The 17,325-nt window shown below is 50.9% G+C and overlaps 1 protein-coding gene across 3 annotated transcripts in view; it reads left to right on the top strand.

The window, feature by feature from the left end:
* Positions 1–17,325, top strand: part of DAAM1 (dishevelled associated activator of morphogenesis 1) — a 99,733-nt gene that overhangs the window by 43,955 nt on the left and 38,453 nt on the right. For all 3 annotated transcript variants that reach the window (XM_075150850.1, XM_075150851.1, XM_075150852.1), the window contains one exon: positions 9,661–9,750. In XM_075150850.1, the coding sequence (XP_075006951.1) occupies positions 9,661–9,750 (90 nt within the window). The remainder of the gene's footprint in view (positions 1–9,660; positions 9,751–17,325) is intronic.

Raw genomic sequence — 17,325 nt, 5'->3', positions numbered from 1 at the left:
AGGACACTGGTCGAGAGAGTCCCTTGGGAGACAGTCCTGAAGGGCAAAGGGGTCCAGGAAGGCTGGACGTTCTTCAAGAAGGAAGTCTTAAAGGCGCAGGAGCGGACTGTCCCCATGTGCCGTAAGAAGAACGGGCGGGGAAGACGACCGGCCTGGCTGAACGGGGAGCTCTGGCTGGGACTCAGGGAAAAAAGGAGAGTTTATCACCTTTGGAAGAAGGGGCAGGCAACTCAAGAAGAGAACAGAGATCTCATTAGGTCATGCAGAGAGGAAATTAGAAAGGCAAAAGCCCAGCTAGAACTCAACCTGGCCACTGTCGTGAAAGACAACAACAAATGTTTTTACAAGTATATTAATGACAAAAAGAGAGCCAAGGAGAATCTCCATCCTTTATTGGATGCGGGGGGAACATTGCCACCAAGGATGAGGATAAGGCTGAGGTACTTAACGCCTTCTTTGCCTCAGTCTTTAATAGTCAGAGCAGTTATCCTCAGGGTACTCAGCCCCCTGAGCTGGAAGACAGGGACGGGGAGCAGGATAAACCCCCCATAATCCAAGAGGAAGCAGTTAGCGACCTGCTACGCCACCTGGACGCTCACAAGTCTATGGGGCCGGATGGGATCCACCCGAGGGTACTGAGGGAGCTGGCGGAGGAGCTTGCCGAGCCGCTCTCCCTCGTTTACCAGCAGTCCTGGTTAACTGGGGAGGTCCCGGATGACTGGAGGCTTGCCAATGTGACTCCCATCTACAAGAAGGGCTGGAAGGAGGATCCGGGGAACTACAGGCCGGTCAGCCTGACCTCGATGCCGGGGAAGATCATGGAGCGGTTCGTCTTGAGGGCGCTCACGAGCCATGTCCGGGACAAGCAGGGGATCAGGCCCAGCCAGCACGGGTTCATGGAAGGCAGGTCCTGCTTGACCTGATCTCCTTCTGTGACCGGGTGACCCTCCTCGTGGATGAGGGAGAGGCTGTGGATGTGGTCTACCTGGACTTCAGTAAAGCCTTTGACACTGTTTCCCTCAACATTTTCCTAGAGAAGCTGGAGGCTCACGGCTCAGACAGGTGCACTCCTTGCTGGGTAAAAAACTGGCTGGACGGCCGAGCCCAGAGAGTTGTGGTGAACGGAGTTAAATCCAGTTGGCGGCCGGTCACGAGCGGTGTTCCCCAGGGCTCAGTACTGGGGCCGGTCCTGTTCAATATCTTTATCAATGATCTGGACGAGGGGATCGAGTGCTCCCTCAGTAACTTTGCAGACGACAGCAAGCTGGGCGGGAGTGTTGATCTGCTGGAGGGTAGGAAGGCTCTGCAGAGGGACCTGGACAGGCTGGATCGATGGGCCGAGGCCAACTGTATGAGGTTCAACAAGGCCAAGTGCTGGGTCCTGCACTTCGGCCACAACAACCCCATGCAACGCTACAGGCTTGGGGAAGAGTGGCTGGAAAGCTGCCCAGAGGAAAAGGACCTGGGGGTGCTTGTTGACAGCCGGCTGAACATGAGCCAGCAGTGTGCCCAGGTGGCCAAGAAGGCCAACGGCATCCTGGCCTGTATCAGAAATAGTGTGGCCAGCAGGAGCAGGGAGGTGATGGTGCCCCTGTACTTGGCACTGGTGAGGCCGCACCTCGAATCCTGCGTTCAGTTTTGGGCCCCTCACCACAAGAAGGACATGGAGGTGCTGGAGCGTGTCCAGAGGAGGGCAACGAAGCTGGTGAAGGGCCTGGAGCACAAGTCTGATGGGGAGCGGCTGAGGGAACTGGGGGTGTTTAGTCTGGAGAAGAGGAGGCTGAGGGGAGACCTCATTGCGCTCTACAACTGCCTGAAAGGAGGTTGTAGTGAGGTGGGTGTTGGTCTCTTCTCCCAAGTAACCAGTGATAGGATGAGAGAAAATGGCCTCAAGTTGCGCCAAGGGAGGTTTAGATTGGACATTAGGAGAAATTTCTTTACTGAAGGAGTGGTCAGGCCTTGGAACAGGCTGCCCAGGGAAGTGGTTGCGTCACCATCCCTGGAAGTATTTAAAAGACGTGTAGATGAGGCGCTTGGGGACGTGGTTTAGTAGGCATGGTGGTGTTGAGTTGATGGTTGGACTTGATGATCTTAGAGGTCTTTTCCAACCTTAATGATTCTATGATTCTATGATTTAGGTTTTTGGCTTGCACCGGCTCCAGGTGTTTCTGTCACAGGTCACCTTGGAGGATACCGGCCTCACTGGATCGGGCATCTGCTCCAGCAGTGGTCTTCTCCTTCCTGATTGCTCGGTGGTTGGGTGGTGTTGCTGGAGTTGCAGGCTGGATTGAGCAGCACTTGGGTTGTGCTTCATCACCAACCTCAGTGGGAAATGTTCCTGCTGGGCATAGCCCATGCCTGCCTTGTATCCGTTGGCAGATGCAAACGAAAGGTGTTCGTACCGCTGCAGTATCTCTCGCCGGCAGAGTCTGGGCATTCCTCGGCGTGTGAGCGTCACCGAGGTCGGCTTTTCTGCCCAGGCTTTCTGCAGCCCCACAGGTAGGATCCTGCCTGAGCACCTGGTGGTCCTAATTCCCATCAACTCCAGTGTTCAAATCAATACTGTTATTTACAGGGATTTACGGGGATTTACCAACACCATCTAACACCTATAAGCCCATCTGATGCCTACTTGCGCCAGGCATCTTGCTGGATGTCAAACCTTGGTCACAAATTGCCTCCTCGCAGGGTGACTCTCTGCTTTGCACCTGATTAAGTTCTTAAAAATGACTTTCAGATGCCAGGTGTGACTAAAGCCAGGGTTGTGGGGAAAAGGGGACCACTTGTCCCACCCAAGCCACGGGTATGCAAGAAGTCCATTTCCATCTTACGTTGCCCATCAGCATCAGGCTGTAGCTGGCTCCTGCTTCCCTCGACTGCATCCTTCGGGTCCTGCGCACAGAGTAGTGAATCTTGGGAAGCTTTTGGATCAAGTTGACGTGGGGCTTTGCAGCCGCTAATTCCCATCCAGCCCCTTTTTGAAGCCCTTCCCAGGGCGTTATGTGGGGAAACCTTGGAACCGTTTAGCTCCAGACCAACCATGCACAGCTTTCCTACATGAGCATCCCTGTCAGGCAGGGGACATCTGAAGCCACACTTGACCTGTTGGCTTGACTTCCAACTTCAGTAGCTCTCAGGGATGCCAGCAGCAGAGGTGCTATCTAAAAACTGATTGAAAAGGGAGCTGCTTCCTTGGGTCCATAAATAGGTGGGAAATCCACATCTGAAACCATGTTCTTATTTGTTTGCCAGCTCTGTGTTTTATTGTGGTAGGAGGTGCACCCACCAAAGGACAGTCATGCCCAGCTGTGGTTGATTGGATTTAATCCATTTTAGCTATCACAGTAGTAAATAATGGGCTGATACATCTCATTTATTTGTTTTCAGGGTTTATGTATAATTGCGTGGAAAAAGTGCGCTGGCGATCCACCTGCAGGACTTCTAGATCTGAGAGTGCTCTTCAGGATAAAATTCCGTAGATCAATAACTCAGGCTGGAAAAGTACCCCATGTTAATTAAAATGGGAGAAAGGTTTTCCAGATGATGTCGGTGAAAAGGTCACAGAAGGCCGAGCTCAATAAATAAAAATAAATGTGTATATGCTGTTATAGATATATATTACAACAAAAAAGATTGAGAAACCGATGTGGATACTTCTCTTTTAAAATACACTAGTATTGGAATATGAACACTTTTAAAACCTTTAGCCTATTATAATTATGAATTAAATTAAATGATATTAAAGCATTACGTGCTGTCTGCCTCAGTTAGGTGTTTGAACTGATGGGAGCATGAACCAGCTGCAGCTAGAGTTCATTGAAAGCTAAATCAGCTATTGGTGGCCATAATCTTTCCTGGAGAAGAAGAAAGGAATACATATTTTATTTACGCCTGTCCGATGCATTTAGGTCAATAACTGAAAACTGCAGGGCAGGATGGATTGGGGTCTTTCCTCTTTCAGTCTGGGACTAAAAATTCAATGTGGGAAGATGTCACCAAGCACTCTGAAGTGCTTACACATTATTCCTTGCTGCTGCTGCTAATTCCTTTGCTATGGGCGATTTCCTTTATTAAAAAAAATCATTACATGATAAAAGCAAAATTAATAAAAATCTTCTATCCGTTATGCTTATTCATTAATAAATGTAAATAGTTGTATTTTGTTCATGTTCTGTAATTCCAGCTGCAGGTTGTCATGGGTAAATTACAGACATGTAATGATAATATTGGCTGGGACCAGTTTGTTTGGGAGGTTGTTTTTATGTTCTCAGGGTCCTATGGCTGAAAAGATGTGTGCTAGGGAGGAGGTATTTTTATTACTAATACTAAAAATAAAAGGCTTCATTCACTACCTTCCTATTTAAAAGAAAAAACTAAGATAAATCTGCATACGTTGAGAATTGTAATCACCTAAATAAATGTTGCAGATAGAGGAGCTCCTCCTGCGGTGCAGGATGCGTGTGAAAGCAGTTGTTGTTAGCAGTGCAACAGCCACTGATTAATAAGTCTGTTTCTTTAGGAAAACAGCTTAAAAAGAAAATAACGAGCTAAGTAAGGTCGATCCTGAGGTGGAGGTCTGTCGCGCGCTGGTGCGGATCGCAGTCGGGGCTGGCAGCCGCGGGCAGGCAGCTGCCCAGCCGGCCGTGCGGGCAGCGCCTTCGCGCAGCGGAAGAAGATTAGGTGAGGTCTGGGGGGAAAAAATGCTGATTGCCATTTCCCTTGACACTGCAGCGTTCTGGGATGAATCAAATTGATGAACTTGGAGAAGAATGCCTGGAAGAGAGCAAAAAGGCGATATGACCTCTGAGAAAGGAAGCTGATGCAGGCTTCAGCAGGCCATTATTTATTTTTTTTTTAATTCCCATGCTGTACCAGTTAATTCCAAATGTTGCCAAAAAGTTCCCGCTCGCTTCTTTCTTTCCAGTTTTTTAATTTTTTTGAGCAATCTTGGATCTCTCATGCTTTATTTGAGGATGCAGGAGATCTTGCCTTTATGTACTGCAGTCTCACTAGTGGCCTTACAGAAGTTTCTAAACTCTGTGCATCCGTCCATCAGCAGTAAATTCACTTGCTCTTTATTGATCCAGTGATGTCTTACTGTATGTGTGTGTGTACATATATAGATATATGCGCACATATGTATGCATATTTAAACCCAGAACAAGCCAGCGAATTTTAATTGATTTTTATTTCAATTATGACAATGGATAACCTCCTTATTTTCCCCTGTCACCTCCATGTATTACGGTTACAATTTATCAGCCAGAAAGGTGCATTAGACTGAGAAGTTTTGCATCTTTTTTCCTGCCCGCTCTGAAGATATTCCGGAGGTGCAGACCCTTGTAAAGGGAATCGCCCCTTGCTTAATCTCTACTCCCTGGCTACTTCTTGCAGAATTTTTCGTGGCTCGGGGGACCTGTGGGCTGTAGGGGAAGAACTAGTGATGGTCATGTTGGGGCATTGCAGCCATGGGTGGGCAGCACGTGGGCTCGTCCAGCTCTGAGAACCTGTCCTGGAGCTTGTTTCTGAGGTCAGAGATTTGCAGCATCCTGCTGGCTTCCTGCCGATGCCCCCATCAAAGCCCAAGACTCTCAGCCCCTGGAAGATGCTCATTAAAACGTCCACCCATGGGTGAAGCAGCAGGGACAGGAGCTTGCACTGAAGGACCACGCCATTGTGACATGAGCATCCCTGCAATAGCCTGGGACTGGACTTGATGCTTTCTCTGCTGGGAGCATCAAACATTTCTTCCAGTGGCACTGCCTCGCTTTTCTGCTTGATCTGGCTTTGCCTTCAGAAGGTGGTTGGAGATGACCTTGACTGCAAACCAGAGAGGTGGTAAAGTCTCCCTCCTTGGAGATATTCAAAAGCTGTCTGAACATTGTCCTGGGCAATGGCTCTAGGTGGTCCTGCTTCATCAGGGGGTTGGACCAGAGGACCTCCGGTGGCCTGGGCTCCTCAAACCACCTGATGGCCAGCCCGGGGAGGTAGGGACCGTGGGAACATCTGCCCCCTGAGCACCTCCAAGGCAAAGGTGTAGGGAGGAATGAAAACTTGTTTGGCCCATGGGATCCTGCTCACAGTGTGCTGAGCTGAGCCACGTGTTTCTAAGGTAGCTTTAGGAGAATGGTGTGGGATCACCTTCACTGGAGCTCGTGCTGTGCTCGGAGAGAGGAGGAGGTTTGCTTGGCTTGAACGGAGAGCCATCAGCAAAGCAAGCCGCACAGAAGTATTTCACCTCCTAGAAATAGCAGATACATGCTAAGAATCAAATCTCCCCTATGATTTTTTTTTTAAATCATATTCAAATGAAGATTTAATGCTGAAACATGTTTCCTGATCTAAAGGTGAATAGTTTAACTGTACAGGATAAATATTTAAGAGGAGTATATATCTTTCCAGTAAAAACACTCTGGGCAGAGACTTCCTTTTGGTAGCAAAGTGAGGCTGTTATTTTACGTGCCTTTGACCCGATTCCAAAAAAATATTTAAAATAGCGAAGTTGGCAGATCCTGCCGTGGGAGGCAGCCAGGTGGAAGGGGCAGAGCTGTGCAAGGTGAGGCTGAAGTGGGGGGTGAGGGACACTGACTCACTGGTTATCTTCTCACTCTTCAACAGCTGCCAACATCGCACGCTGTAGCGGGAGTGCATGGCTTGCAAATGGCCTATAAAATTAATTGCCAGTTAGAATCACCTAATTATCGAGCTCGTGATGATTAATTGAAGGCGCATATGGGTTTGAGGTTGTGCACGGCTCCTCTGCTGCATGACGAGTCTGCTGTGCAATTGCAAAAGGCTCTGCCAGAGCTGTGTTTGTACGGTGGTCTGTGAGCCTCTGGGAAATGGCTGATGTTCCCCTCGTGATCTTTTGGAGTTTGAAGGGCAATTTCTGAGCAGCCTGCTTGGGGCCAAGGAGAACTGAGATACCCATCAATAAGCATAAACGAAGGGCTGGAGGTGGGTGCAGAAATCCCCATGCACCAGCGAAGGTTAAAGGGCTTTTCACGGTTAAGTCGCTGTTACAGCTGGGAATAACAGTCGTTAGTCGCTGTTTGATTATGAGGATTTTTGTATTCACTGGGTGCCATGTAGTATTTATTTAAACACTTCTCCCAGGCATCCTGCAGGATACCATTAGTTAGGTGTTGCTGAGTGAGGCAGGGCTGCAGTGACTGAACATGTTAGAGCCGGGGCACAATGGAACGTGCTGTGTGGGGCTCAGAAGTGTTTCTGCACCTTTTTTGGATGTGTTTGCACGTTGTTATGTACCAGCACCTAATATGTTCTTCTGCTTCATTCCTTCTTGCTCCCATTTAGGCTTCAGCTCAGTGTAGGTGTTTTTTTTTGGTTTCTTTGCGTTTGCACAAGTTGTATTTTTAGGGTATGGATATTTTGAAAGTTTCAATAAATATTTTTCTAAGCACCGAAGTCCAGATATGCGTGGCTGGTGCTTTCATGCCTGAATCCCGGATTCCCGTGGCAGGGACGCGGGGTCGCAGTGGAAGCATTTTCCTGCAATCACTCAAACCCTCACTGCAGAGGTAAATAATTATCAGGAGACCCTCATCCTCTCCCACACTCCCAGATGTGCTTTTCCAACGAGCTGAATTTCAGCCGAGTCCCTGTGTCAGGCGTCATCCTGTTGGCCACCTTTAGACCTGCAGAATTGGGACTGAAGCAGAGTTTGGGTGTCTGACGGCTCGTAGCCTGAGGAGACACAAAGGGAGAAGGACATCAAGTGCAATTCACAATGCACAAGTCACGGAAGGCTGACAAGACTTGCCCGAGGCTGGGAAGGAGATCGGTTGCTGGATATGAATCCCTGACCTCCACAATTGTAGGGGTATGGGGAGGTTTGAAAGCAGCGCTCGTTGGAGGAGTCCCTAAGCCAGGTTCTCCTCCCTGGGCACAGGGGGAGGAGAGGTGTCTCAGATTGGGCTCAGGCTTTCTCAGTCCTCACTTTTTTCCAAGCCTCTGTCACGGCAGGATGTTTAGTTCTGTTGTGAGGGTGTCTTGCAAGTCTGCTTCCAGAGCTCCACCAACGTCAGCTGTATGCAGCACGGTGGTTTGAAGTGTCAGTCGAACTGGGGGGGGAAAGTCAAGGAAGAGGCAAAGCTCCTCCATGCGTACGTAACGGAAAAAGCTCCATGACACCTTTCCTTTCGAGTAGTAATTTCATCAGGAAGTGAAATTAATACCTGAAGTGGATGTATAAGCCTCTCCGAGATGTTCAGAACCGCCCACAGCCCTCCGTCGCTGCGTGTTGCGCTGGAGGGCCCTTGGGTTTGGGTTACAAGATAGCTGAAGGCTCCCTTCCTTGGCTACTGGGTGCAATAGGAGCTTTACTTAGATCAGCTGAATTTCTTCGTGGCCTGTGGGCCTGCTGATGCAGGGACCTGTCTTTCCCCATAGGCATCTTGTTCAGCCTTCACCAAGTGGGGCTTTTACCTTTGATTGGGGTACCAGGGGCTACCAGCTTTAGTTGATACGTGTTATTATTCAGGCAGGGAAACTTTAATGGGTTTCCATGTGGTTTCTTTTTTTTTTTTTTTACCTTTTTTAGTTGCTGGAATTAAGTGTGTAATTTTTAATGGGGATCCTCTTAATTAAATCCACTGGCTGGGTAGGAGGAGTTGGCTGGAGGCCACGGCAGGGCTTTCCTGTGACCTTCTACAGCACCTCCAGCACTCCCACTGCTGTGCCAACACCCCTCCAGCACAAGGGTTGTCATCAGTGGCGGTGATTTTAAGACACATCCATGGCTGTAAGATCAATGTTGGCTTTAGCAATGAGCCTCCCAGCCCTGCCTGAATGTTTTATTTACTTAGTTCTCTGATAAAAGCTTTGACCTACATCTAGCACCAGGAAGCGACGAGGCTTTGATAATACTCAAGCATCCCAGCGGAGGGCACGCTGCTATCCGAGCCTCCAAGTCGAAAATGGATGTGTCCTTTAAAATAAAATCAGAAAAAACAATAAAGGTTTCAGTCAATAAACAGCTTTATCTCTGCCAGGCAATACGTAGTCCAGTTTTGATGGAGAGGATGTACCTCTTTATGAACTGTAGCTATTAGGAAAAGCACTTTCTATTTTTAGTTATAGGAAAACAAACCGAAAGCCAAAAAAACCCCCAGTTTTCGATGATATGAGGGTGTTGGCGATGGAAATGGGCTGGACCACTCGGGGTACTCAGTGGTGAAGCGGTTATCTGGAGTGGTAAAATAGAAAGGTCCTGTTTGATTTTTTCTTCGCTGTACGTATCTTAGATGTGTTCTATGATCCGGAGCTCTCAATCCTCTGTGCGAGGCTATCTTCCAGGCAGCTGTACCGGCTTCATGGGTGTCCTTTCTAAAATGCTTGCTGCCTTTAAAAGCAAGGCAGGCAATGTCTGGGAGGAACGAGGCGGAGAGGTTTGCAGCCGTGTCCTTCTAGCAGCCAGCTGTAGCCCAGGAGTCAGGGGGAGGTCAGCAACAGCAGGATGAGAATTAACATCATTGCCCTGACAAATCGATAGTCACGGGGCGACGCTGCGGGACCACCGCTGCTCTGTGGTGTGGCCCCACGTTGATTTACACCACTTATCTGGGGGGTTGTGTCTGTGCCATCACCCGTTTGTGTACTCATGTTTTGTGTTTTGTGGTTTTTTTTTCCCCTTTCCAGGATGAACTTGACCTCACGGACAAGCACAGAGAGGCCATGTTCGCGCTGCCGGCGGAGAAGAAGTGGCAGATCTACTGCAGCAAGAAGAAAGTAAGAGACCCGTCCGCGCTGTGGTCGGGGGCTGAGCCCCTCCCCTCCCATGCAGGGTGGGGAGGAGATGTGGGGGGGGACACAGCTCTCTTGGGATGGCCAGTGGTATTTGGGCTGTCGCAGAAACCTGTCTGTTCCCCAGGGTGGCCCTGGGGAAGCAAGGTCTTCAGTCTCCAAAATGCAGAGCCCTTCGTCCCGAGCCCATTCAGGCTGGAGGAGGTGTCCCTGCACGGGTGTCCCCCACCCCATGCTTGTCCCTGCCAGCACAAGCAGGGCCACGTGGAGCTCCGTGGCCACTGAGGTTGGCATTGCGGTGGCAAGGGGCTGCTCCGGTCACCATCTCTTGTGGCCCTGCTCTTCTCTGCTGGTGTCTGGGGGCCCGATTACAGCCGGCCTGAAAGCCTCCCCCTCCCCTGGGTTTCCAGTTTGCTGCCATGAAGCAGGCTTGGGCGTCCTCCCACCGGCTCTTCCCAAATGGAGAGTGCCACTGGGGAAGCCGTGCCCCCGCAGCACAGCCTGCAAGAGATTTGGCCCAGCAGTGTGGGAGCTTGCTTTTAGGGTGAAGCTGTGTCACCCCTGGGGCGACGAAGGGCTTTAGGCTCATGGGTGTAACTCAGGTACCGCTGATAAGAGACGAGGGTTGATGCGAGTCTCTGATCTGTCTGCTGAGCTCCTGGCGTGACGTGTCCGCTCTGTGATGCTGTCCTCGCGGCCGCGTTTCTTAAACTGAAAACATGCACAGATATCTTCCCAATGCTGAGATATACTGATGTCTGAGCTTGGTTGTATCACCCTTTAGACAGAGGTCAAGAATTGAGGTTCGTTTGTATTTCTGCCGGTAAATTAATGCCCGGTTGGCCAAAGCCTGTGGTGCCTGTGGGCATGCAGTGATGCTGGTGCCAGCTCTCACGGTCCGTCCGGGATGGAGCAGGCTGCCTCGCCACCTTCTCCCTTGGTTTGTTTGCTTTTGCTCCTGGGGGTGGGCAGCCCAAGTGGCGCGGGGTACCGCAGGCTGGCCACCTGGGGGTCGCCAAAATCACTCTTTTTTTCCCCAGTAAACTGAACATTTTTGCCCCTGTATGTTGACAGAGGAGTTACCCCCAGGTATCTGTGCTGGGACTCATTTTCCCTCCCAGCCTTGGCCAAAGCAGAGATCTTGCAGGACATAACACCATGGGAAGAAATGGGGCAAAAATCCTCAATCTCGCAAGCAGATGGAAAGACACCGAGGCGTGCGAGGGAAATGCCCCCAGCTGGGGGCATGGACCTGTTGGAGTGGGTCCAGAGGAGGCCACAAAAATGATCAGGGGGAACACCTCTCCTGTGAGGACAGGCTGAGAGAGCTGGGGTTGTTCAGCCTGGAGAAGAGAAGGCTTCAGGGAGACCGTATTGCGGCCTTTTGGTACTTAAAGGGGGCTTATAAGAAAGATGGGGACAGACTTTTTAGCAGGGCCTGTAGTGACAGGACAAGGGGGAATGGTTTTAAACTAAAAGAGGGCAGATTCAGACTAGATATAAGGAAGAAATGTTTTACAATGAGGGTGGTGAATCCCTGGCACAGGTTGCCCAGAGAGGTGGTAGATGCCCCATCCCTGGAAACATTCCAGGTCAGGTTGGACGGGGCTCTGAGCAACCTGATCTGGTTGAAGATGTCCCTGCTCACGGCAGGGGGGTTGGACTAGATGACCTTTGAAGATCCCTTCATTCTATGATTCTATGATTCTGTAATTCAGTTCCCAAATTCGCCACTGCGTTCCCTAACCTGGCTACAGGAGTTGGCTCGGCAGTGCTGGCGGTCGCCTGGCCCCGCTCGATGGGCACTCACTTGCCACTAATGCCTCTTTTCTCCTGCTGTAGCAATGGCACCAGATTTTCCAGCCGCGTTTTAGGCCAAGAGCAGGCTTACCTTGCTCATGTAGGATTAAGTTTTAAGCCTCTCATAAATACCCCTGAAATCCCTGTATTATTGTTAGACAGAGGCCTGCCATGCCCGAGATTTAAATCGGAGGGGAGAAGAGATGTTAACAAATTACAGGCACTGGTCTGAATCAACAAAAAACGGGCGGGAGATGCTCGCTCGTCACTGCCTGTTGGATAAGCGGAGCCGTGCTTTGGTGTGTCTGGATAAGAGGAGACAATGGAAACTTAAATCAAGCAAAGCTGTGAAATTATTATTGTGAGTGGAGATTAAATGCTATCTAATCTCCCGGGGAAGCGTTTAGATGAGGCTGATGGTGCCTCTTTCCTATTCCAGCACCAACTTGCGCGCACGTTTTTTTTAAAACCGTGCTGAGAAACTCCCTGCTCCCGGGGGGTGTTGAAGGAAGGAGCCACAGAAGTGCCCTGTGGCATCCTCAGAGGTCCTCGGAGCAGGCGCCAATCCGAGGCTGGATCCTGGCTGCCACTCTGCTCCGGTCCTCGTTCCTCTGGCCGCTCTCAGCCGCTCCTTCCCTACTCGTGATGTCATCTCGGCGAGCTGCAGAGCGTACGTGCCACTGCTTGCTCTGAAGGAGACGTGCTGGTGGAGAAGAATGCTTTTCTCCTGCTTTTTAATTAAAAATGAGCAAGACCATATCAACAGAGGCTTCAGCAGTGGAGGAAACCAGGAATGACATGGGCTGGAGAACATGGCTCTATGCACAGCAGGCTCTAGGCAGTGCTGCTTCTATATGACGAGGACCGGTAGGCAGCAGAAACATTGGTGGTTATCCCAGCAACTTGTGGTAAATCTTACTTGTGTACCTATGTTTTTATCAGGACAAATCACCTACTGGGTAGCCTGGCATCGAGGAGAGGGACTGGGCTTCTCCAGCTGAGAGCAATGGCTGGGTTTTGGCTGGGGCAGTGGAGCTGGAGACAGGGCAGGGGTCCTATCTCCCTGCGTCGGCTGCAGGCTGAGCAGCGGTGATTTGGGAATTCCAGGATGGGCCCAAACCCTTTGGCCTGCCTGTCTTTAATAGCAAGTCGTCACTTGAGATGCTGGTAACACCCAGTTTCTCCTGGTGGCTCCCAGGGGGCTGGCAAAGGTGGACATCAGTCACAGGCAGCTGCCTGACTTACCAAGGATCCAAAATTGTCCCCTGAGCAGTTTTTGCTCTTTCCTCTGCTGCCAATTTTGGCTCCTGTTGGAAACAAGCTGCTGAGATTCGGACGACTTTGAGTCTGAAAGTCCAGTTTGAGACGGGTTGCAACAAGCTCCCCCTCAGAAGAGCAGCACGAGGCAGGACAGAAACGCTCCCAGCCTTCTCCCGGGGCGTTTCCTTGAAAATCAGCTTTGCCAGGCTCCAAAATATCTCACGCTGTGGCCGTAGCCCAGGCAGCCAGGGCATTCTCCTGCCTTCATTGATGGCAAAGGTGTGTGCAGCACGGAAAGGATCTAAATATCTGTCCTTTCAGCACGTTCCCTGCTGCCGTGTGCCGTCTCTGGGAGTTCCGCTTTGCCGTCGGCATCGCCAGTCATACTCAGCTCTGCAGAGCATATCCTAGTTGTTGTACGTTTTATATATTGCCACGATAGGTAAGATTTGGTAAAAGGTGACCAAAATGAGACATTGTTGTGCTGGGTTGTCCTGGCAAGGGACTTGGCAGCACCTGGCCTCGGCAGTGCTTGTCGAGAGGAAATAAGGGAAAACCATCATACTTCCTTCCCTGGAATATATCCCCCTGCCCTGCAGCTCCATATCCACGTTTCTCTGCCCCACAAGCAGCTGTTTTTATCCCAGCCCACAGAACCGACTTGGCAGGGCAGAGTTTTTGTCCTCCCTGATTCTCTATCCTTGCAGACGCCGAGTCTGATCCTAGCGCTGACCCTGCTCGGAGCAGGGGGATGAACTCCCCGTGGTTCCACCCCACCTGCGTCACCCTGTGATGCTCTGGGTGGAGGCAGAGGGATAAAAAGCATCTCGTGATGGGGGCTGGTGAGTCTGTCGGCAGCGACCTGAATGGGAACTGAAGTCTGCATTAAATCCAGCAGCTGTGCAGCGCTTGGGTCAGGAGACAGATTTAAAGATTATTGGAGAAACCTTCTTTGAAGTCGTCAGCCCCCTCTACGGCTGTAATAAAGCAGGGAAATGCGAAGGTGGAGATGCATTAACAGCGGGATGAAATCTGCTTTTAGAAGTGGTATTTCTGGACGATGACTCGTTTCATACCTCATCCAGAAATATTTTACACCCTGCTGGCCCCGCTCTCCAGGAGAGGATATTGTTCGGAAGCGCAGGGAGGAAGCAGGAGGGTTTCCAGCTTTACTGTTTCTTTGGCTGCGGGTTTGCTTCAGTGACTCAGGATGGCCTTTCTCAGGAGGCCACGCTCCAAAGAGAGTTAATAATTAACACTTTGCGCTTATTCTGCAGCACCTCTTAATTACAGGAGGTTTGACTGCTGCCAGCCGGTGTACGTAATGTCAAGCTATTAAAGGAGCTCGCCAGGGAATTTTTATGAGCCTCAAAATATGGGTGGATAAGAGGTGTTCAGGCAGAAGCTCAGCATGAATAACCAGGTGGAAGGGATTGGTAGTGAAAACCAGCTCGGGCAAATGCAGGGTCTGACTCTGCCTCCCTCCCTTTCCATTCGGCTGAGCTCTCTGAGCATATGTAAAGCCGGGGTAGGGGAAAAATGACCTGCAGGGATGCCAAGCAATGCAGCAGTCTTTAAGCTCATGTGGAAAATCCGTTGGCATCGCTAATGCTGGGTGCCTAGCTCTCAGCGGTGTTAAGTTGTCCCCGGCAAGCAAAGCTTACATCTAAAATTTCCTCAGACATTAGATATAAAACCAGGATCCCTTCGCATTAGGAGGAGGCAGCAATGGTGTGTTTGCAGGGGAGAATGGGAAAAAATGTGATAAATAAGGAAATGAGTGATGGCTCTCCAGTAATACTATTTTTCCCAGCCAGACGGCCTCTTTCCTCTCTAACTGCGCCTTCCACCCGCTCCCTCCAGAGAGCTTTGCTTTCCAGCTCGTTCTTCCATTTGTAGCTCAGTCCTGCGGCTTGTTTGTGGGACTTGTGTTTCCATCGATTTCCTTCATTTAAAAAACATCATTTATCATCAAAAAACATCAAGCAAAAAGCTGCAGTAGCAGAACTAAGAGCAAAAGCTGACAAAGATGGCATGCAAGGGAAGGAGGAAAAAATAGCTCGGTGTTTTGCCGTGCTCCTGGGTCACCCGGGATGGATGAGAAACGTTTCAGGGCCCCTGAGCATCCAGAGATACCCGCGGTTATTGCAGCAGCAGGTTGAAATATCATCTTGGGTGTCATTTTCTCGGGCTGACCGAGAGAAATGGGCTGTTTGCGTGGCTGGGGGTATTTTTCAATAGGAAATGTTTATAGTTTTTATCTTTAAAGGTAATTCCCTTTTTAGTTCCAATCACAACACACTTTTGTTTAAGCGAGGTTTTTCTCCCTCTCCAGCCAAAAAATGCATCTGTTAGCAATCTTTTTGGATTTTAAAGCGAAGCTTTTCAAACAATGGACCAGCTGACTATGAAAGGCATCTGGTCATGCTATATTTGCTTATGGGGAGCATAATTTTTAAACCCTGGGAAAAGTGTGTGAGGGCATGTGTGTATTTGTAGAGGAGAGGGTATAGGAAGTGATAGCATTCGGAAAACCAGAGCGGTCTGGAATGGGACCTTTCGGACCTTGAGATCCCAACTCAGGGAGACTCCGATGAAATTACAGCCCTTTGCGGCATCACTCTGCGAGCCTTTGGGAGGGCACAGGGAAACAGCTTTAGTTGCATCATTTAGTTTTTGTTGCAGGGGTTCCAGGGGGAGCGGTGCGGCTGGAGGGACAAGGAAGATCTGGAGGGCTATTAGTGGCAAAGGCTCGGCCATGTCGGCAGAGCTGGGCTGGATTTAAACTTCCCATGCAGGCTGCAGACCCGTCGGCTTTAAAACCCATCCATGCCACTGTCTGCTGCTTTATTGACCTTGCAAACAGGATCCAGGTGGACCATCCACGGCAGGCGGGGATGGGGGGGTTTGCCAAAACGCGGTGGGCTGCCAGCTGCCAGCAGCTTTCCCTTGCTCTGCCGTTACGGAGCAGCAAGGAGGGGTGGGGAACACTGTGCAAAATAAAAATGCAATCAGGAGGATACGTAAAAACAAAGGGGGTTGCTTCTGTTTTTGCAGCAGGTGCCGACTGAAGAGGATTTTTTTTTTAACCCCTTGCTGTGACTTTCCTGGTGTGAAGTTCTCCTGGGGCAGACCAGCCTTGCAGGTGGTGCCAAGAGGGAGGCGAACCATCAAAGTCACGAGCGTTGTCACTAAAGGGCTCTCCGGGGTTTGCTTGGAGCTGGCTGCTGTGAGCCAGCCCTTTCCTTCTGACTTGGTTTCACCTTGAAGGATCTAACTTGGTGTGTTGGACGGTTGGGGAACCCGGCCAGCCGCCCTCTGGGGCTCAGTTATCGCAGAGCAGCTCCAGATCCATCACCACCACCACAGGCTGCAGGAGGAGACAGAGAAGGAGGGAAGAAGGCTCCTGGATCAGACAGAGACATCACCCACAGACTGGGCACCTGAAAGGCACTGCCAGAAGCTTGATTTTGAAGCAAAGCAGCTGTAACGAAGCAGAGAGGAACTTCACAGGCATCTTTCTCCCCGCTGCCACAGGGACACGCTGCGAGCAGGAGGGTGCATTGCACCCGGCGGCTGCATTCCTGCAGGTCAGAGGGGCAGGAGCTCATGGACATGCACCTTCCAGGTGTGAATAACAGTGCCCAAACATGGCCGAGACCAGCCTGCGAACTGCTTCCATGCCACCACTGGCTGAGCCACCACCTCCTCTGTGCTGCTGCCCAGTGTCCCGAGGAGGGTCACTGGGAAGAGCAAGGGCACTTCTGGCTGTGGGAGCTGCCGACACTCCGAGGGGGAGGCACCTGGGCTGTGGAAGTGTCAGGCCTGTCACCAAGACGTGGCAGGGCTGGGGAGCATGAAATCTCGCCGGGAGAAGCAAAGAGCTGGCAGTTGAGCTGGCAGATCAGTGACCTTCACTTGGAAAACCTCCTGCTAATGAGGCATCTTGCCTGGGTGCTTCTTTCCCCGCGGCACCCAGCGCCGACGGAGGGGATGGAGCTTGTTCATCGGGTTCACACCATGACACCCCCCCACCACTGCCACCGCGGTGTGAAACAGCCAAGCGGCAGCATCCGTCAGCCCCACGCACAGAGCCCGGGGGCAAAGGGGCGGCGGAGACGAGGAGAGGGCACAGCGACGCCAGGGCCGCAGCTGATGTGATTTGTATTTTTGGCAGGTCCCTGGAAGGAAGAAGTGGGTGTTGGGGGGAGCGGCTGGGAACAAAGAAGGGGGACAGGGCAAAGATTGCCCTTGGCTGCACGACTTTGGCAGTTCCTAATTTTTGCAGCAGAGCACGTGTGTGGTGGCACGTCGGGGTGGCTTCCCCGAGGACAGCGAGGGCTGTTGATGCAAATGTTACAGATGAGAAGGGATACCCGTCCCTGCACTGTGCAATTACAGCCATCAGCCTGCCTCTAAAAGAGCAGCACATAGCAAGCCGCAGCATGGCACTGGGCTGTCAGCGGGGTTCGGATCAGCCCTCGCTTCTATGCTTCTTGA

The sequence above is a fragment of the Calonectris borealis genome, chromosome 5 (genome assembly GCF_964195595.1).
Source record: "Calonectris borealis chromosome 5, bCalBor7.hap1.2, whole genome shotgun sequence".
Classification (NCBI taxonomy): Eukaryota; Metazoa; Chordata; class Aves; order Procellariiformes; family Procellariidae; genus Calonectris; species Calonectris borealis.
The sequence above is the reverse complement of the archived record's forward strand: the minus strand, read 5'-3'. Positions and strand labels throughout refer to the sequence as shown.